The following is a 20693-nucleotide window of genomic DNA, read 5'->3' as shown; positions in this document are numbered from 1 at the left end:
TGATCATCCCTGAATGTGCCTAATATAGCCATCCCAGGGCCCTGTGCGCCTCTCTGCCCCGTCACCCCCGAGAACAGCTCTGGGCATAGATACGAGGCAGAGAGCCTGGCTGAGGAAGAGACCTGGAGCACCAGGTCAGGAGGTTGTCTCCTCAGGAGTTCAAGCATTCCCCCATACTGCCCTTTCTGCAGTGGTACACAGACTCCAGGCTGATGTCCACGAATACCTTGAATGCTTTGGCAGAGACCCTGAGCTTTTGGAGGGCTGGGGAACCTGGAGTAAACAGTAGAAGCATTAACACATGAAAAAAAAAAAAAGGTGAGGCCTTAACCACTCGCAGCTAAAGGTTTGAATATATTATCAAAATCTTATGGAAAAAAAAACAGATACAGAGCTATTTATACAGCAGCAGGTGGTGTGAAGAAAATGTCTGCTTTGGCATCAACCCTTCATGCCCAGCTGCTCTCTGTCTCTCCACTCCCATCTGGAACCTACTCTATCAGGCACCTCCAGCCAGGCCTGCTGCCTAGGCACAGCAGGTGAAGGGGTGTGTAGCATCCTCAGCTCTCCTGCTCTGCCCTTGGAACCCCCATGCCCTCTGCCCTTCGACCACTGTCCCAGAGAACGCCACTGCCACTGGCCCAGCAGCGTCCCCCCCAAGGGCTCCTCAGAGGCCTGAATCCTGGCCCTGGAGGCGGTAAGGCTGGGGTGGCTGTGTGGTCCCTGGGAGACATCTTTTCCGCATCATAAGCCTTCGGCGGCATGCCTGCTACACGGGCCCCGCTGGCGCCGCCTTCTCTGTGACGTGCCTAAAGAACTCCTCTTGTCCAGAAACCTCAGCTCCAGGTTTCAAAAGCAATTTTTGGAGAGCCCCAGAGACGAGAAAAGGAAAGTGAGAAGAGACCGAGGTGTCTTCCCTCGAGCGTGGCCCAGGTCTCGAGCTCTCCCATGGTGGACAGAGGCAACTGTAACAGCTCAGCCAGGGTGGGGTGGTGGGGGTCGGTGTGGCCCTGGTACGAGAGTCCAGGCAGACATGGCGTTGGCACCAGTGCCTGGCTGCCTGGTCCTACTGAAGCAGCTTGGGCACCTCCACCTGTAAGGCAAGGCAGAGACGGGTTAGCTCGGAGAGTCCAACAGGGTACCCTAGAGTTTAACTCGCTTTCCTTTCTTGCAAAAGGGTGCATCCCAAACCTCTCGGTGTGAATGTATGAGCCGTTGACAGCAAGGGAACGTTTTCCCTTTCTGTAAAAACCGATCACAGCTGGGTTCTTTTTATGTTTAGCCTTTAGTCACACATGATAATGGAGGTATCAGGGTATCCTGATTAGGGTATCCAGTCAGGAAGACAAATGACTCCGGACTCTGTCACTCAAGTGGGACTTCCAAAGAGATAGGGATGTGAGAATCAAGAGATCCAGAGGCTGGGGACTGGAGAGATGGCTCAGCGGTTAAGAGCCCTGGCTGTTCTTCCAGAGATCCTGAGTTCAATTCCCAGCAACCACATGGTGACTCACAACCATCTATAATGAGATCTGGTGCCCTCTTCTGGCCTACAGACAGAACACTGTATAAATAATAAGTAATTAAGTCTTAGAGAGAGAGAGAGAGACAGAGAGACAGAGAGAGACAGAGACAGAGACAAAGAGAGATCCAGAGGCAGTCATGTGTCTAAGACACTGGTCATTTAAAGTAGACTCTCCCAAGGGTGATCTCTAGGATAGACTAGCCTGTGGATTTGGGTTGATCCTGAGAGTGAATAGAACCAAAACTGGGGGGGGGCGGTTTGGGAATGGAGGCCACATCGCCTTCATTCCTAAGGGAATGCAGGTTTGATCACAGGTGGAAGAGGCAGGAGTATGAAGTGGGAGGCCAGAGGAAGAGTCTCAAAGGAAGCAAGGGCCTTGCCTCTAAGAGGGGTGAAGTGGCCTGAGGCCCTGCCCGCCGGACATGGACTCCTCAGCGCGTGTTGCCTCCGTACCCTCCCACTGTCCTGGCCCCACAAACCGTGCCCACCATCACTCGCCTTCTTCAGCTGCTTGAGGTTGCTGGAACGGATGGCAGCCAGGAGCTGGTCACGTGAGTTCTTCTCCTGGGCGGGGAGCCCTTTGTCTCCCATCTTCCTCTGCGTAGCTGGTGAGAGTGAGTTCTTTAGGTTCTCCATGATAAGGGGTGGGGCCAAGGGAGGGGGAGGGGGAGGCGGGGCTGCTGGAGCACCCCCTTTCTTGGGCGAGTTCTTTGGAGCCGGCTTTGGAGATGGCTGGGGGGACGGTTTGGGGGAGCCCTTGGCCAGCGCCCCAACCTTGGGTACCTCGAGGCGGTCTTTCTTCTCTCCACCGGCTCCCTGGGCCTGCTTTTGCTCCTGCAGCCGTTTCTGCCGCTGCTTGTCCATGTTGCGGCTGAGCAGATTGGTGACCGTCATCCGGGGCCCGGCCAGCTCAAAATGGTAGCCCAGCTTGAGCAGGGTCGTGTTCTCCTTGAGCAGCTTGGCGATCTCCATCTCAGTCTTTCCTCCGCAGATGTGCCTCTGGTTGTGAAAACGCAGCTCTGTCAGCGTGTTGTTCTGGAGGAGGGCCCGGAAGATGGCCAGGATGCCTTTGCCAGTGATGTGGTTGGAGTCCAGGTTGAGGCTGGTGATGGTCTTATTGGCCTTGAGCATGATGGCAATGGCGAAGGCCACGTGGTCATCGGCCCGAGTGTTGGCCAAGGCGAACACCTTGACCACGGTGTTGAACTCCAAGGCCTCGGTGAAGCGGACCAGGATTTCATTGGTGATGCAGTCTGAGTTGTTGACATTCACCTCTGTCATCTCCGGGTCGTTGTTCTTCACTCGCTCCAGAGGCTCATCAAATATGCTGGGAGTCGCTTCCTCCTCCGCTCGGGCTGGCCCTTCCGCGGGCTTGCTGGGGCCACTAGGGGCCTGCTTCTCTGGGGCTTTGGTCTTGCTCTCTTCCCTGACTTCCTTATCAGGTCGGTTCTCTTCCTTCTGAACCTTTTCATCTTCCTTTCTCGAGGCGTCTCTGTCCCCACTTCCTTTCTGTACCCCCTCATCCTCTGGTTTCTGGTCTGTGCTCTCACTCGGCCTTTTCAGCCTCCCGGCCTCCTTTCGGGAGCCTGCGCTCCTGCTCCCCGTGGTCAGCTTCTCCTCCTCCTTCTTACTGGGCTCCTCCACCTCCTCTCCCTTCTTGTCTTTGTCTCTGCTCAGGACTGCGTTCCTGACACTCCCACCCTTCTCCTCTTCCTTCCTCGGGGCTGCGGTCCTCTCTTCTCTGCCATCCTTCCCAGCCTCCTTCCTGTCCACCGCAGCCCTGACCCGGCCCTTGTCAATGCCCCTGATGATCTTCTCCTCTTTGGGCTTCTCACCCGCTCTGCCATCAGCCTCCTCTCGGTCCCTGGAGAAGCTTTTCTTCAAAACACCCTTCTTGGGCTCCTTGCCCAGGTCTGAGTCCTGTCTGGGGCCCGGGGCCTTTCGGCTGGTGGCATCGCTGCCCTTTGCCTCTCCGTTCTTGGCATCCGGCTTCCTCTCTACTTGCTTGCTGTCCTAAGAATTCAGAAAAGAAAAATAAACACGCTGAGCTGGCTACAGAGGGAGGGGAGGGGAGGGGCTGCGGGGACCAGCCAGGAGGGGCTTGTGTAAGTGCCCTTGAATCTCTGAAGGACATTTGATCCTGGGGAGATCCACAGCCTGCCTCTGTTGAGTTCTGCAGTGGCAAGACTGGGTTCTGGCCTCAGAGAGTGGACTGATGTCAGACTCCCGGCCTCCGCGTGTGAATGAACACCTGCAGCGAGAGTCCAGCTCCTCCACAGAGCGTTCTTAGACCTTTTCTGTCATGGGTGAATAATTTAGAGCTTCCTGCTACACACATGGTAAACTGAGGCAAAGGAGAAAAACCGCACATTCTAGGACTGTTTTCTTTACAGTGTTGAATGCTTATCAGTATAGATTTGTTTCCATTTTTTTTCTTTTAAGACTTATTTGTTGGGCTGGAGAGATGGCTTGGGGGTTTAAAACACTGGTTGTTCTTCCAGAAGACCTAGGTTGAATTCTCAGCACCCACATGGAGGCTAACAACCATAACTTCAGATGCTCTCCTCTGGTTTCCTTGGGTACCAGGCATGCGAGTGGTACCCAGACATACATGCAGGCAAAATGCCTATACACATAAATTACAGTGAAATATTTTTGTCAGAGATTTGTTTTTGTCTTTTCTATGTGTGAGTGTTTGCCTGCACGTTTGTATGTACACCACATGCCTGCAGTTTTCACAGTGGCCAGAAGAGGGCTTCGGACCCACTGGAACTGGAGTCAAAGATGATTGTGAGTATACATGTGGGTGCTGGGAACCCAACCTGGCTCCTTTGCAAGAACAGCAAATGCCTTTTTTTTTCTTTTGACAGGGGCAGGGGTTGGATTTTGAGATAGAGTCTCACTATGTAGCTCTAGCTGGCCTGGAACTTGCCATGTAGATCAGACTGGCCTTGAACTCAATAAGATCCACCTGCTACTGCTTCCCAAGTGCTAGGACTAAAAATATGCACCACCATGCCTGGCCAAGAACACCAAGTGCCCTTAACTACTGAGCCATTTCTCCAGCCCCAATTTTATTTTATAATATACATTAAGGAGGCCAGCAAGATGGCTCAGCAGGCAAAGGGACTTGCCATGCAAGCCTGATAATCTTTTATTTTATTTTATTTTATTTATTTTTTTTTTTTTTTTGGTTTTTTCGAGACAGGGTTTCTCTGTGTAGCTTTGCGCCTTTCCTGGAACTCGCTTTGGAGACCAGGTTGGCCTCGAACTCACAGAGATCCGCCTGGCTCTGCCTCCCGAGTGCTGGGATTAAAGGCGTGCGCCACCACCGCCCGGCTTTATTTTATTTTCAAAAGATTTATTTATTTATTATGTATACAGTGTTCTGCCTGCACACCAGAAGAGGGCACCAGATCTCACATATGGCTGCTGGGAATTGAACTCAGGACCTCTGGAAGAGCAGCCAGTGCTCTTAACCTCTGAGCCATCTCTCCAGCCCCCCTGAAAATCTTTTAATCCCCAGATCCCATGGTGAAGAAAACCTGTTCCCAAAAGTTGTTCTCTGACCATGTGCACACACACACAATAATAATAGTAATAATAATAATAGTAGTAATAAATTAAATACATTGAAATATCAGTTATCTGCAGATGGAAGGTTTCTCTGGTCCCACACACACAAAAAAAAAAAAATCCAAGGAGAGAGAAAGAAAGAGAAAGGCAGAGTCTGGAGAGACGCCAGCCTGCCACCCAAGGAATAACATGCCAGCAGACCGGTAAGCCATGGAACATGTGGCAAAACAAAGATTAATAGAAATGGGTTAAGTTATAAGAGCTAGCTATGGAGAAGCCTTCCATAGGCCACATAATTGGTAAATAATGTTAAGCCTTTGAGTGATTATTTTATAAGTGGCTGCAGAACTGCAGGGCCGGGCAGAACCAGAGAAACCCTCCAACTACAGTTATCTGTCTCCTCGAGAGTTTGGCAGCCCTTGTATTTATTCTGCATTTATGATGAATGCTTCATGTCCTTCATTCTAATCCAGCCTTGCTCCCTAGGGGAGTCAAGGGCTTTGGATAGTGAATTTTGTGTGTGTGCGCGAGTATGTACATGTGTTGCTAAAGATCAAACCTAGAGCCTTCCGCATGCTAGGTGAGTGCTCTTACCACCAAGCTACACCTTCAGCCAAAGCCAATACATTTGCAAAAGGGGGGAAATGTTGGAATGATCAACATAGTGTCGCTAACATTTTATTTTACCATCAAAGGATATTTCTAAATTTTATTCTCTCTACCATTGAATGAATGTATATGCACATACATATGTGTGTGTGTGTGTGTGTATATACCCTTGAAATAAAAAGGAACTAATTTGCTAGACATAATAGCTGTACCTTTCCATCAAATGTGCGTCTTCTTCAACAATTCACAGTTTTGTTGTTTTTATTGTTTAGTAAGAACTTTGATAGGGCCAAGCATGGTGGCACATGCCTAGCTTCAGTACTAGGGAGGCAGAGGCAGGCAAATCTGAGTTTGAGGCCAGCCTGGTCTACATAGTGAATTCCAGGCTAGCCAGGGCTTCATAGTGAGACCCTGTATTTAAAACAAACAAACAAACAAAAAAAAGCCAAACAAACAAAAAAACTTTGCCAGGGACAGCCCACTGTGGGCAGCCTGCCACAGTGGAATCTAGGATTCCGTGACTCCACTGTGACTACAGATGCTGTGATGTCGCTTGGGAGAGGATGGAATCAGCTGAAGATGGCAGAGGCTTGAGTGTTCCAGGCAGCACAGGCCACCCAGCACCTCCACAGAGCCTGCCTTCTCCCTCTAGAGCGGTAATTCTCACCCTTCCTAATGCTGCGACCCTTTAATACAGTTCCTCATGTTGTAGTGACCCCCAACCATAAAGTTAGTTTCACTGCTACTTCATAACTATAATTTTGCTACTGTTATGAATCGTAATGTAAATATCTGCATTTTCTGATGGTCTTTGTTGACCCCTGTGAAAGGGTTGTTTGACCCCCAGAGCTCAAGACCCACAGGTTGAGAACCACTGCTCTGCAGAGTTTTAAGTCTGTATCTATTTGCACAGTACTTGTTTTTCAGTCCTGCCGGAGTAAGAGAAGAAGCAGCAGATTGCCTCCGAGGAGACAGGCGGTTTGACTAGCACCTCGAGTGGAGAGCACGGAGCACCTGGGCTGCTAAGGGATGCTTGTGAGGTCCTTTCCTGCAGTTTGCTTTGTTTGTTTGTTTTGTTTTTGTTTTTTTGAGACGGGGTTTCTCTGTGTAGCTTTGCGCCTTTCCTGGAACTCACTCTGTAGACCAGGCTGGCCTCAAACTCAAAGAGATCCGCCTGGCTCTGTCTTCCGAGTGCTGGGATTAAAGGCGTGCGCCACCACCGCCTGGCCTCCTGCAGTTTTTCTTTTCATTTTTAATATGAAGAGACCAGGAAGGGCTGCTTTCTTTCAGGTGAGTCCAACTGGGTATAGGAAGAAGGGAAGGCAGGGTTTGGAAAAGAAGCACTCCATGGTACCCTTTGGCCATGCAGCCTTCCTTACCCCCACCCTCCCCAGAGGGGATAGAGAAGAAGTTGATCCTACAGAAACAGTTCGTGTCTACTTTACAAACACCACACTAGGGACCAGCCCTGGGTTCTTTGGCTTCTCTCTCTGCCACAATCACAATAGGCAGGCCAGGGCTTGAGGCCTGGAAGTCAAGGCCTTGGACTGCGCCCCTTTCAACCTTAAGCCCAGAGGGTACTACTGTACTGAGTGTCCATGGAGCTGTTGCTGGAACTGAGGCAGAGAGCCCCTGCTTCCTAGGAAGCTGGGTTTGCTCCACCAGTTTACCTGGAGCAGCTTTCTTTTATAAACACCTCTTTAGATTAGCCTGGGAATCACTTCACCCATCCTGTCTCACCAGGCCCATAATGCCTCCCTCTCATTGTAGGAACGCGGTGGGGAACACTGGCTGAGACAGCGTCTTGAGCAAAGTTCTGGAGGTCAGGCCCGGGACAGGCCGGTTTCCTTCCTTTCTTCCTCTAGTCCCCAGATGTGCCCATCCATTGCACACTGCTCAACCACCTCTCCAGAATGCCCAAACGGCTTGGCTCACAGGCTTGGCTTGAAGGAGGCTGAGATCCACAGAGCCGGCAACCAACTGCACTGGGCAGGCTTAGGCAAACAGGCTCAGGTCCAACAGTCTCATTAGCAGCCATCAGGTCCCTGCAACAGTATCTGGCCTTTCCCATCAGCGATCAAGGCTTCCTGCCCTGCCGACTCCATCCATACTCTCCTTGTCTGAGTGCCACACCACCCACAGAGCCCCTCACACACATCACCCCCACCTCCCACCCCTACAGACCCAGGCTCCTACTCAGAAACCCCCCATCGAAAATTGATCTCTACATTTTAACCTTCTCTCTTCCCAGACCTCACATCCCGACCTCTCCCCTTTGACCTCCTCAGGCACCAGCTGCCACTCCTCCAGTGTTACCTTCCAGTTATACCCCTGAGCTGGGGTCTAGGTTGGCTAAGATCTACCTAGAGGTGTGCCAACACTTTAAAAAGAACCGAATGTAAAAGAGGCTGGATGGGGGCGGGGAAACGTTGATTAATCACTGCTTTCCTCCAAATAGCCAGGAATGAATGGGGCTGTGGCGTGTTGGAGCAAGCGCAGCCCTAGGAGCTCAGACCTTGCCTTAAAAGGAGATGGAGCACAGACTGCTCCCAGGCCTGGGATTTTGTAGAATCCAGCTCCTTGCACATAGCCAAGCCTCCTCCTCTGTGCTTATCTAGAGGGAGTCTGGGTTGCCTGCTTGCTTTTGTTTGGGGATTAGTGGTGTGTATCCTAATGGCCTCCCCGGGTTATTTTTGCCAGCACTGGCTATCTCTAGACCTTACCTGACCTTTCATCATTTATAGCGAAAGGAGTTTAGGTTAAATGTAACAAAGAACGAGAGGACGAAGGTCCATCAGCCTTCAGATGAGAGATCTAGCTAATAGGATTGTTCCCTCTGGGAAGAGCTTAAAGGTTACAGGAAGCCCAGCGGGGTGGGTCTGGAGTCTAGAGTCATGCACAGAGACTAGGCTATGGAAAGAACCTCCGGTGGCCTGTGACACATGACAGGACCCCTCCCGGGGTCAAAGGTGAGAAGCAACTCCTCACCTGTTTCCTCCAGGCCTATGGTCATGTGATGGTGTCCTACTTGCTAAAAGCCCTAGGGACTTCAGTGACCAAAACACAGCATTGTCTCCATCACCAGACCAGACCCTCTTGAAGCTACTTCCTGTGAGGTCATATCTGATCCCAAAGAAGCCGCCATGTCAATAGTTCCAGTGCCAACAGAGGAGAAAAGAGAAAGGGAAGGGGGTGGGAGGGGAGGGGAGAGGGGGAGGAAGAGGGATCCTTAGCTGTGATCCACTGCCTCCAACTCATTTCCAGTGCCAACAAATGAGAAAGAAGAGGGGAGCGGAGAGAAGAGGTTTGTCTAGTTCAAAGTCCCATAGACATAAGAGCTCACTGAAGGCAAGAGCCAAGGGCTCTGTGTACTGTGGACCCGTTAGTCAGGCTCAGCCTATCCTAACCGTCTCTTTCTTCACCTGATGATGAGCAGACTCCCCTGAAGTCTCCTGGGACCCAGACAGCTATGAGGAGTGAGGAGCTAGTTTGTAGACGGCCCCTGGAGAGCTGCCCATAGGAAGACTGGAAGGGAATTAATTGTCTTTGCTTATGGGACGCCTGTAGTGACGGTCCTCCTCAGCTGTGATCCCACTGCCCCCAATTCAGGCGCATTTGTTTCTTCCCCAAAGCAAGTCTGAGGTGACCCTGGTTCAGAGGTGCAATGCCACTCTTACTGCATCTCTAGAGTCTGGAAGGCCCCGGAAGCCTTTCCAACTGGAGGCAACCAGATTGCCCCAGCCTGAGCTCCAGATTGGGGCGGTGACTCTGGGTCCTCCATTTTGTTTTTGTTGGACATTCTTTCCCGGCCTTCGAAATGTTGGTGTTGACCTTGGTGGTCTGTGGAGTTTCATGCACGGCCCAGGCAGCCTCAGTGTGTGGGGATCTAGAGCTGGGCAGGCTTCCTCCAGGATCAAGGCTGGTTTTTACCAGGAAAGCAAGAGAAGCATGTGTCTCCTGGTCCTGCTTCCAGAGTGCAACCCCCTCCCCACCTATCCATGCTGAATTCTCAGAACCCCAAATCTCGGTCCCTTGCTTTTCCTAGGAAGCTACCCTGCCCTACTCCCCCAAGATGCCCCATGACCTCCCAGTAGAAACTCTCAAAGCTGCCAGTGTCATCTGTTTGCAGAAGGGAGGGCAGAGAGGAGCTGGCCACAAGTCCCTTGGGAGGACAGCTCCTTGTCAAGCTGTGGTGAGGGGGCCAGAACAGACAGCCCAGCCAGGGCTAGTGGGGATGAAGGGAATGAACTCCCTCCGGGTTCCTGCCTCATTCTGCCTGGAGTGACAATAAAGATTCCAGATTCTCCTGAAGGGAGACTGCCATTTGGGGACCGTAGCATTCCGGGCCCATAGCAACGCCTCTGTGCCTTGGTGGTCTGTGGGGAATGGCCCTGCTCTGAGGCAGCTCATGACACAGATCTGTCAAGTATTGCTACTGTCTAGAAAGCCTCTGGCTCCCTTCAGCACTGTCAGGAAAACTCCAGATTGTTCTAGAAATGTTCTGTCTTTAGAGGTGTGGAAGCCCATCGGTTCTGCACACAGTTGGCCTGTGTGCAAACTTGTGTGCCCCTCTGGACCTACTGCCCCATGCACAACAGAGCTGACCTCTTGGGGTTCCTCACCTAGCTGTATGCTGGGGCCAGGACTCAGATCAAGAAGGGCTGAAAGCCGGGCGGTGGTGGCGCACGCCTTTAATCCCAGCACTCGGGAGGCAGAGCCAGGCGGATCTCTGTGAGTTCGAGGCCAGCCTGGACTACCAAGTGAGTTCCAGGAAAGGCGCAAAGCTACACAGAGAAACCCTGTCTCGAAAAACAAAAACAAAAACAAAAACAACAACAAAAAAAAAAAAAAAAAAAAAAAAGAAGGGCTGAAATAGCAGACACAATGTGACTGCTCTGGGACCCTTAGGAAAAGTGCTTACTGGAGTCAAGTGTGGTGGCGCACGCCTTTAATCCCGGCACTTAGGAGGCAGAGGCAGGTTGATCTCTGTGAGTTTAAGGTCAGCCTGGTCTCCAGAGTGAGTGTCAAGAACCCCTGTCTCAAATTAAGAAGAAAAAAGAAAGAATGATGGTGTCATTAGGGTCCTGTTCCTTGTCCTTCTTGAGACCTTTTGTCCAATTTACTTAGTGTTTTAGGATGTACAGAGTAGGTAAAGTTGAGCACTTCCTCAATGGCCAGGGGAATGACAATTTGAACTTTTCCATGGAAAAAGAAACGACTATATCTCAGATGACTGGAGCCTACCTGGAGGATAAGAAGCTGGCAGGGGACCAGGCTGCTTGGGGAAGCCACTCCCAGCCCTATCGCACCCCAGCTGTACAGCAAGCCCTGTGAGAATTAGGGCCTAAAACAGGATTCCTCACATTGACCTGAAGGCTTTGTCATCCTCTGATGTGGGATTTTCTCAGTGTCCAGATCAAACCACCACTTGCCCAGGGCAATCACAGCTAAGAAAAGCTGTGACTCTCCTGGAATCCCAGTGTACTGCTGGGGTCAGCCCACCTGAGCAACAGGGTCTCAGCTCTGTGGATGGAGGTAAACGAGGCACAAATCTCTGTAGAGCGTTGGGATGCTACATGAATGTGACCCTCAGATGCTCTGGGAAGCAGGGGCACTATATTGGATGGTTTTGTGTGTCAACTTGACACAAGCTAGAATCATCAGAGAGGAAGGAGCCTCAGCTGAGGAAATGCCTTGAGATCCAGCTGTAAGACATTTTCTCATTTAGTGATCCATGGGGGGAGGGCCCAGCCCATGGTGGGTGCTGCCATCCCTGGGCTGCTGGTCCTGGGTTCTATAAGATGGAAGGCTGAGCAAGTCAGGGGATGCAAGCCAATAAGCAGCTCCCCTCCATGGCCTCTGCATCAGCTCCTGCCTCCAGGATCCTGCCCTGTTTGAGTTCCTGTCCTGACTTCCTTCAGTGATGAACAGCAATGCTGAAGTGTAAGCCAAATCAACCCTTTCCTCCCCAACTTGCTTTTTGGTCATGGTGTTTTCGTCGCAGCAATAAAAACCCTGAGACAGATACCCAGCCTTCCTTTGGATCTTATATCGAGATGAGAGGAGGGGCCTGCAGGAGGAAAGTGTGAGGGAGCAGACATCATCAGAGATGGAGACCAAGGTCGGAGGGACATGCGTTTCAAATTCCCAGCCATCAGGAATGAAGCCACAGCCCAAGGACGACACCGTAGGCTGCCTCAGTTTGTCACATGCTACGTTTGTTTCCTGCCGTTTCTCCAGGAGACACTTACATTTAAAAGGCCCATCCTTCACGTTGGTGCTAAAAATGGGATGCAAATGAGAAAAACAGACTTGCAAGAGGAGACCCAAAGGAAATGTGGATGGCTCAGCAATAAGCTGAAGAAGAGGCTGGTGGGACAGCATGGCCTGGTAGAACTAAGCCTGAGACAGGCCTTCAAGGTGGTGGCATGCACAGAGCCGAGCTGTGGAAGGGATAAACATGACTGGGAAGGCTCCGTGCTGGCAGGGATGGGAGGCTGACTCCTGAAGGAGAAAGGAGCCTGGCAAATGGATCCAGGGCACATGCCACTGTAGGCCTCACCTTTTTGCTCCTTCCCAGCTCTTCCTGCAACTTTGTACCTGGGCACGGGCATTTCCCAGCTCACCTTTGCTGAGTCCCAGTCTCTCCACTACCCAGAGTCAGTATGAGCCCTGACCAAGTCACCCCAGCCAAACCCTCCCCCTGGGCCGCTGCCCCACAGATCCCTTTCTCCTCTCCTTTGTCTTAGCCCCTTTCACAGTCTCTCTGTCTCCCCCAGTGGAGCAGGGGTACCAAGTATTTTTGTCACTGGCTGCCTAGCACACAGCGTGGAGCACACAGCATCCATCCCAGCACAGAGGAGATGCCTAATAGCGGTGAAGTGAATGAATTGTTGAGAGAATGATGTCCACTAACTGAAGCCAGATATTAGTGTAGCATGATGAAGGCCAACAGAACCCCTAGGCCAGACAGTGGCCCACAGAGAAATCCTGTCTGGAAAGCAAGCAAGCAAACAACAAAAACTGAGGCCAGCAAGACAGCTCAGTAAGTAAAGGTACCCACCATCAACCTGGTGACCTGAGTTTGATTTTCATGACCCACATGGTAGAGAGAGCCAACTCCTACAAGTAGACCTTGGGTCTCCGTATGTGTACCATGTGTAGCACACTTGTTCACACAGAAAACACAAAATGTAGTGAAGGATTTTTTAAAGGTTTGGGGGCTGGAGAGATGGCTAGGCAGTTAAGTGGTTAAGTGATTGCTTTTGCAAAGGACCCAGGGTTCAGTTCCCAGCACCCACATGGAGGCTTACAACCATCTGCAACCCCAGTTCCAGGGATCCAACACCCTCTCTGGCCTCCTTGGACACCAGGCATGCACATGGTACACATACATACACATAAAATAAAACAAGCAAAATCTTCAGCACAAATTTTCTCCACTTGAAGGGTGGGTTAAAAAAAAAAAAGAGGACAGAGTTGAGAAGGAAGGGGAGTGGACAGGAGTTAGGGAAGGAGTGGATATGGTTAAAACTCACTAAATGGGATTCTTAAAGAACTAATACAAATAAATAAACAAACAGAAGTAAATGTTTTTAAAACCCAGAATCTGAATTCAAGTCAATGAATATCAAAAGCTATGGAATGCTGCTGGACTCTGTGCCTAGAGAGGCTGCAGATCTGCTCATTAGCTCTCTCAGTCTGGTCTAGAGCCTTGAAATGTAGCCCCAACTAACCTCAAATGCAAAGTCCTCCTTCTTTAGCCTTCCAAATGCTGGGAACACAGTGTGCATCGCCAGTCCTGGCTCAGAGCCACAGTCCCCATGCCTCTCTGGTACTGGTTAGGCCCAGTAGAGGTGACCTGCTGGTAGGGCAGATATCTGCCCAGGGCGATCTGAGCCAGGGGTAAGAATGGAGGACATCTGGCACAGGGGTCAGGGGAAAATGGATGCATGGAACCCCACTCCGCCTTAGAGAGATACTCAGGGCTCTGCCTAGCTAGCCACACTCTCTCCAGAGAAGCCCAGGCCCAAGAGAGGTACATTCAGGGCCCAGGGTCTAAAGGCCTTGATCATTCTGTACCCTCTGCTAGACCACTGGATCTCGGTTGAGATCAGGTCAGCCCAAGGCAAGGTGGAGTGTATAACACATCCATGTGTTAGACTTTCTGGACTGCACAGGGAGAAGCCCTCTTGCATCTGTGGCTTCTCTTTTTCCATCTCCTGCAACCTTGAAGACAGCTCAAGCAGAGGAAAGATGTGGAAGCCAAGGGGCAGCCAGGCCAGGCAGGCCAGTCCCCAGAGACCGCCCACTGCTGATATTCCTAAAAGGAATGCAATAAACAAGGAAGCCTGCCCCACCGGCCCGGAAGTGGGAGACTGGAGGAACCGGCGGCCATTTTATTCTCCATTTCCATCCCTTTATGCCAAAGGACTGAGCAGCTGGAAAGAGACCAAGCTTGTTTCCCAAACCAGAGGCTTTCCAGCTTCAGGTGAAGCTCTTGGACCTAGCTCTGTCCTCCGTTCGTGGCTTTCTCTAGTGGCCTCTCTCTGGGCCACTACCCTATAAACTTCATCTTTCCAAAGAAGGCTTATTTTTCTCAGTCTCAGTTCTCACCCAGAGCATCACCAGCACTCTAGCTGCCGAGGAATATACATGGACTAGAGTGACACTTAAAAGCCAGGCCCACAGCTGTAACCCCGACACTGGGGAAGCAGGGGACCAGCATGAGTTCAAGGCCAGCTTGGTCTACACAGCAAGTTCCGGGTCAGCCAGGGCTCCACAGGAAGACCCTGTCTCTAAGGCCCACATGAAAAGAAGGACACCACCCAGGAAATGGGGGACATCTCATAAGTGTCCACTCACCATTTCCTTTCCCCTTCAAGGCAAAATAATATCCGACTGGACGTACATGACCCGTTTTGTCGACCAGTTCATTCACTAAGGCTTCAGTGAGGCACCTATAGGGCCACTCAGCCGTCACTTCTGGTCCAGTCTCCATCTGGGGTCTCCTGCAGCCCCCAACAGGTGTGGGAATCCTCTCCCTCCTCATATCTTTAGTCCTACCCCCTCCACCCTCTGCGGAGAATCTCCTCTACTTTCTAGAAAGGATCAAAAAGCCAGTGGTGAGGGGGAGAGGACTTTTTAAAGTAGGTTTTTTTTTTTTTTTTCAAGACAGGGTTTCTCTGTGCAGTCCTGGCTGTCCTGGAACTCAAAGATCGCCTGCCTCTGCCTCTAGAGTTCTGGGGTTAAAGCCCTGTGCCATCACCACCTGGCTAGGATTTTCTAATGTCCCGTGTCACACCTACGAACTCCCTCCCTCCTTGCCCCTCTCCTTCCCTTCCTCCCACTCCTGAGGCCTAGGCTCAGCTCCTCATTCTCCTTAGCCCTGGATCCTTCCTTTGCTGGCTCGCTCACTCGCTCTCTCTACATGCTCACACTTCCCCTGTAAGTCAGATTTCTATTTCCAACCCATGTTACTATCCAAGATCCACTCAGACCATGGTCTGAGGCCTCTAGCTTCTTCAAAAAGTCCTGTGTTTTCACCTCAGACCATTCCTCAACCAACACAATCCTGCCTCACCCTCAGCACACCACAGGCGTTCGTTTTATCCAGATTGTTCGCCCTCTCTTGCTGCCAAAGCAGGTTCCCATCTTGTAAATTTTATTTTATTTATTTAAATATTATTATAGTGTGCACACACTCGAATGATGTGTGTGGGCACATGTGCCGTGGCACACATGTAGAGGTCAGACACAGCTTTCAGGGGTGAGTTTTCTCCTTCCGCCTTTACGTGGGCTCCAGGGATGAAATTCAGTTGCTGGGGTCACATGACAAGCACCTTGGCCTGTGGCGCTATCTTACTGGCCCCAACATTTCTGTCTGTTATCCCTCGTCTTGCTTAATTGCTTAGGGAGCATGTGGCCAGGGACCAGGCCCTCCCTGTGGCATGCTTCCCTTTGTCTCCACCATGCTTTTCTTCTGCATGAGCAGGTCATTTCCAGCCTCCCTCAAGGTGCCTCTTCCTCCACTGGACATACTAATCAGTGTTCCGTGATCATCTGACTTCATACCAGAGCCGTTTACCACCACCACCACCACCACCACCACCACCACCACCACCACCACCATCACCACCATCACTACCCTACCCCCCACCCCCGCCATGATATGTTCCCTTAACACCTCTCTTGGTCCAGGCCATACCTCCTCTCAAAGGGTTAGGGTGACAACCTTGTCCCCGGTTTTAACAACTCCCCTCAAGCTGGGCGGTGGTAGCACACACCTTTAGTCCCAGTACTTGGGAGGCAGAGCCAGGCGGATCTCTGTGAGTTTGAGGCCAGCCTGGTTTACAGAGCGAGTTTCAGGACAGGCTCCAAAGCTACACGGAGAAACTCTGTCTTGAAAAACAAAAACAGCCGGGCGTTGGTGGCGCACGCCTTTAATCCCAGCACTCGGGAGGCAGAGCCAGGCGGATCTCTGTGAGTTCGAGGCCAGCCTGGGCTACCAAGTGAGTTCCAGGAAAGGTGCAAAGCTACACAGAGAAACCCTGTCTCGAAAAACCAAAAAAAAAAAAAAAAAAAGAAAAGAAAAACAAAAACAATCAAACATACAAAAAACAACTTCTTTCAGGGTACTACAGCCACTAGGCCTTTCTGAGGTACACACCTCTGAGGTCACCTCTTTGCCTAAACATGTCAGCAGCTCCTCAGAACCCTCAGGATCAGATGAGATGCCCAGGCTTCTCTTCACCTGGCTGCTGGCCAGGCCCTCTCTCAAGACCTGCTGGTCCTTCCTTCCTGAACCTACAATTCCCCAGCTCTGTTCTGCCCTTGCATGGAGGCACACAGATGTTTAATATCTGAAGTACTTTTATGATCCTGGACAGACAACAAAAAGTTGGGTTATTTGCTAAAACAGAAAAATATCACTGAATAACTTTTTTTTTTTTCCCCCCGAAGCAGGGTTTCTTTCTGTAGTTTTGGTGCCTGTCCTGGATCTCGCTCTGTAGACCAGGCTGGCTTCAAATTCACAGAGATCCTCCTGCCTCTACCTCCAGAGTGCTGGGATTAAAGGGGTGCGCCACCACCATGCGGCTTGAATGACTTAATTCATAGAAAACATAAAATTCCAAGGTTGGAGAGATGGCTTAGCAGTTAAGAGTTCAGATCCCAGTACTCACATTAGGCAGCCAGTTCACACTGTCTGTGACTCCAGGTCCAGGGTATCTACATTGAAAGGCATCTGAACTCATATGCACAAACACACACACACACATACACATAATTAAAAATAATAAGCAGCCAGGTGGTGGTGGTGGTGGTCCTGGCAGTGGTGGTGCATGCCATTAATCCCAGCACTTGGGAGGCAGAAGCAGGAGGATCTCTGATTTCATAGTCAGCCTGGTCTACAGAGCGAGTTCCAGGACATCCAAGGCTACACAGAGAAACCTTGTCATGAAAAATCCAAAAATAAATAAACAAACATAAATCTAAAAACTAAAGCCTACTAGGTATGATAGCACTTGCCTTTGTTCTTAATACTTGAGAGGCAGGAGGATCACAATTCTGAGGCTAGCCTGGACTACATAGGGTGACCTTGTCTCAAAAAACAAAATTGGAGTTGGTGAAAACATAAAGTCGGCTTGCTTTTACCTCCCAGATAATCTCCTGGTACATGTTGCTATGGGATCCTGGGGGAGAAAATGGTCTTCATTGGCCACATGGACGAGAGACCAGATGTAGGCAGATGTGCCTACTCTACCTTTGTGAGTGATGGGAGCAGAGGCAGCTTAGGAGAGACTCGGTACAAGCTTGGGTGGCCAGGCTCTTAAAATGCGTGATCTGTTGGCACATTCTGTCAAGGAGGCTGGGGACCCTTGCCTGCTTGAGTCTTGAAGAGCCAGGGTTTCCTGTCAGGGAGTATTGAGGAGGGGAGGTGACCTGACTTGGAAGAACAGCTCTACCAAAGGCACCAGGAGACTGCTCTCCCTGGCCTTTCTCCTTCCACAGATCCTCCGCGTTCTAGGGCTAGTGAGGGTTCAAGGTGAGGCATTGCCTATGGCTGGACTGGCCACCTCTCAAGTCAGCCATTCTGGGTTCCATTTGGGATTCATGAAAGGGCTGCATCCTGGGCCTGAAGTCTGAAGTCTGTGTGGCAGGTTTTCTATGCCCTTGGAGGGGCGGCTCCATTGTTTTGCCAACTGGTTTGGTGAGTCACGCTGGGAAGCTTGTAGCGAGCCCCGTTTTTTGGAGAAACCAGGAAATCTCTTCGGAGAGACAAACAGACCACTTTAGCACTCTGCTCTCAGAAAGCTCGCCAGCTACTTTCTGCCTCTCCATTTTGCTCCAGCTAAGATGGAAACGGGAGCAAGCTTGGAAAATATTGTAAAGATTTACTTAAAAGTAAGCTATTTATCCCAGAGCGCTGGGTCCTGGGGGGGTGGCGGGAGGAACATGCTGTCCTCTTGCTGCCTGGAGCTGTGAGCAGAGCCCTGGCTCACACCCAGCCACCCCTCCTGCCTTTTCTAAACAAAGAAGCTACAATGGCCTAATTGGGACCAGCTCCACAGACATTGGGCCTCTGCAGCACACCGAGGCACAGAAGGAACTGCGCTTGTTCTAAGACAGTCCTTTTACTACCTTGGAACTCTTTTTGTCATCGTTATTGTTGTTTTTCGAGACAGCGTTTCTCTGGGTAGCCCTGGCTGTCCTGGAACTCGCTCTGTAGCCCAGGCTGGCCTCAAACTCAGAGGTCTGCCTGCCTCTGCCTTCTGAGTGCTGGGATTAAAGGCACGCGCCTCATTATGTAGCCCGAGCCAACCTCAAACTTGAGATTCTCCTGCCTCCGCCTGAAAGTCCTAATTCTGAACAAGTCTCATGTGCATCGTTGGGTCCTGCAAATACTGTAACCAGCCTTAGGCCTGATAGAGGGAGAGGGGAGGGAAGAAGAATTAAAACGAGAAGACCAGCCGGGCGGTGGTGGCGCACGCCTTTAATCCCAGCACTCGGGAGGCAGAGCCAGGTGGATCTCTGTGAGTTCGAGGCCAGCCTGGGCTACCAAGTGAGTTCCAGGAGAGGCGCAAAGCTACAAACCAAAAAAAAAAAAAAAACGAGAAGACTGGATATCGGGAGAGAGTACCACCCTCCTACCGTGGCCATTTTAGGGAATGGCGTGCCCAGACCCACGCACGGGAAGCAGTCTCAACTCCCTCTTCTCACCATATCTCCTTCCTATGCACCCCATTCACCCCATCACTGTCCCCGCGGCCACGCTGCAGTTGGGACTATTGTCATTTCTCACCTCCCAACTAGCCTCCCTGCCTCCCGCATTCCTTCCTTTGGAGCCATTCAAACACAGTAGCCAGAGCAATGGCTGCAAAGCCAAATCTGCTTCACAGCACCCATGTCCTTAGAATGAAGTCCAGACTTCCTGCTGGCACACAGGCCCCTTGTGGCCTGGCCTGCTACTGCCCTGCACCCACTCGGGTCAAAGTGAAGAACAAGCGCATTGGGAGCTCTTCAGCCCTACTGTCTGTTTGAGTTTGGTTTGGGTTTTTTTGTTTGTTTGTTTTTGAAGACAGGACCTCACAGCAAAGATCTGACTAGCCTGGAACTCATTATGTAGACCAGGCTGTACTTGAATTAGTAGTGATCCTCCTGCCTCTGCCTCCAGAGCACCACCATAACAGACAAGTACCATTTTACCTACAACGTAAGACAGAAACTTAAAAAAAAAAAAAAAAAGGTGTGGAATCATTATACCTAAACAATTAATAGTAGCAATTCCCTTCGCTATTCTATCTAACCTTAACCAAATAGGCTTCTATCCCCAGCCTGGCAGAGGTGCCCCAGCTACGAAGTCAAGGCTGAGGGAGGGGGGCATCAAGCAGGCCAAGGGGCATTATAATCAAGGATGCTAAGTGGCCTCAGCACAATATGAATGCTCAGGGGGGAAGGGGAACCAGAGTAAAGAGTTAGAGGTAGGGTTGGAGAGATGGCTCAGTGGTTAAGAGCACTGGCTGTTCTTCCTGAGGTCCTGAGTTCAATTCCCAGCAACCACATGGCAGCTCACAACCATCTGTAATGAGATCTGATGCTTTCTTCTGGAGGGCAGGCATGAATGCAGACAAAACACTGTATACATAATAAATACATAAATCTTAAAAAAAAAAAAAAAAAAGAGTTGGAGGAAGCCATTTAGAATTAGAGTCAAGAGAAGTGCTTGGATTATGGTCACGGGCTACCATGCCACCCCACATGCACTCTCCTAACAAAGAAGCAACAATCATACATGTGGTTGTTTGTTTGTTTGTTTTTGTTTTTAAGCTATAGCAGCTGCTTCGAGAATGGAGTTGAAGCTAAGAGAGACTAAGAAGCAGGCCACTAGCAGGCTACTGCAATAGTCACAGTATCCTCACTGTGACTAGGGAGATGTGACAGGGCGATCCTGGACCAAGGATGAGCAGTGGGTACCTAGAGAGGAGGTGCATCCCACAGGCATTTCTGAGGTACAGCTGATAAGATGCAGTAAAGTGGGGGGCAATGAGGAGTGGAACATGACTCCAGTGGCAACAGGGATGAGGAATTGTTTGGGTCATAACAGTTTAAATGCCCGGCACATCAGCATTAAATCGGATCTGAGGCTCAGGAGAGGGATGTGGGCCTAAATTATAAATTTGGGAGTCCCTGGTGAGAAAGTAGAAATGAAAACCAGGAGAATAAGCAAGGAGACCTTGGCAGCAGTGAGCCTTCAGGAAGACTCAGACAAACGATCTCAAAGTTGATAAAACTCATCCCTAGAAACTGGAAAATCACAGTGAGATATCCATCACACTGTGTCCGACAATAATAACTGTCAATAACAATGAGGAGAAGCTGGAATTCTTACACACCGCCGACAAAAATATAAATGATGCTGCCACACTGGAAAGCAATGAGGAGATCAGAAAGCTAAACACAAAATTACCACAGAACCAGCAAT

The 20693-nt window shown here is 50.6% G+C and overlaps 1 protein-coding gene across 1 annotated transcript in view; it reads right to left on the bottom strand.

The window, feature by feature from the left end:
- Positions 1–334: 334 nt before the first annotated feature.
- Positions 335–20693, bottom strand: part of Lmod1 (leiomodin 1) — a 42330-nt gene continuing 21971 nt past the window's right edge. Inside the window, exons 2-3 of the mRNA XM_052736563.1 lie at positions 2024–3538; positions 335–1093 (exon numbers count right to left, since the gene is read on the bottom strand). Coding sequence (XP_052592523.1) covers positions 1067–1093; positions 2024–3538 — 1542 coding nt within the window. The 3' untranslated portion in view covers positions 335–1066. The remainder of the gene's footprint in view (positions 1094–2023; positions 3539–20693) is intronic.

The sequence above is a fragment of the Peromyscus californicus genome, unplaced genomic scaffold (genome assembly GCF_007827085.1).
Source record: "Peromyscus californicus insignis strain IS unplaced genomic scaffold, ASM782708v3 Scaffold_14__1_contigs__length_90479793_seg_2, whole genome shotgun sequence".
In the NCBI taxonomy this organism is placed as follows: Eukaryota; Metazoa; Chordata; class Mammalia; order Rodentia; family Cricetidae; genus Peromyscus; species Peromyscus californicus.
The sequence above is the reverse complement of the archived record's forward strand: the minus strand, read 5'-3'. Positions and strand labels throughout refer to the sequence as shown.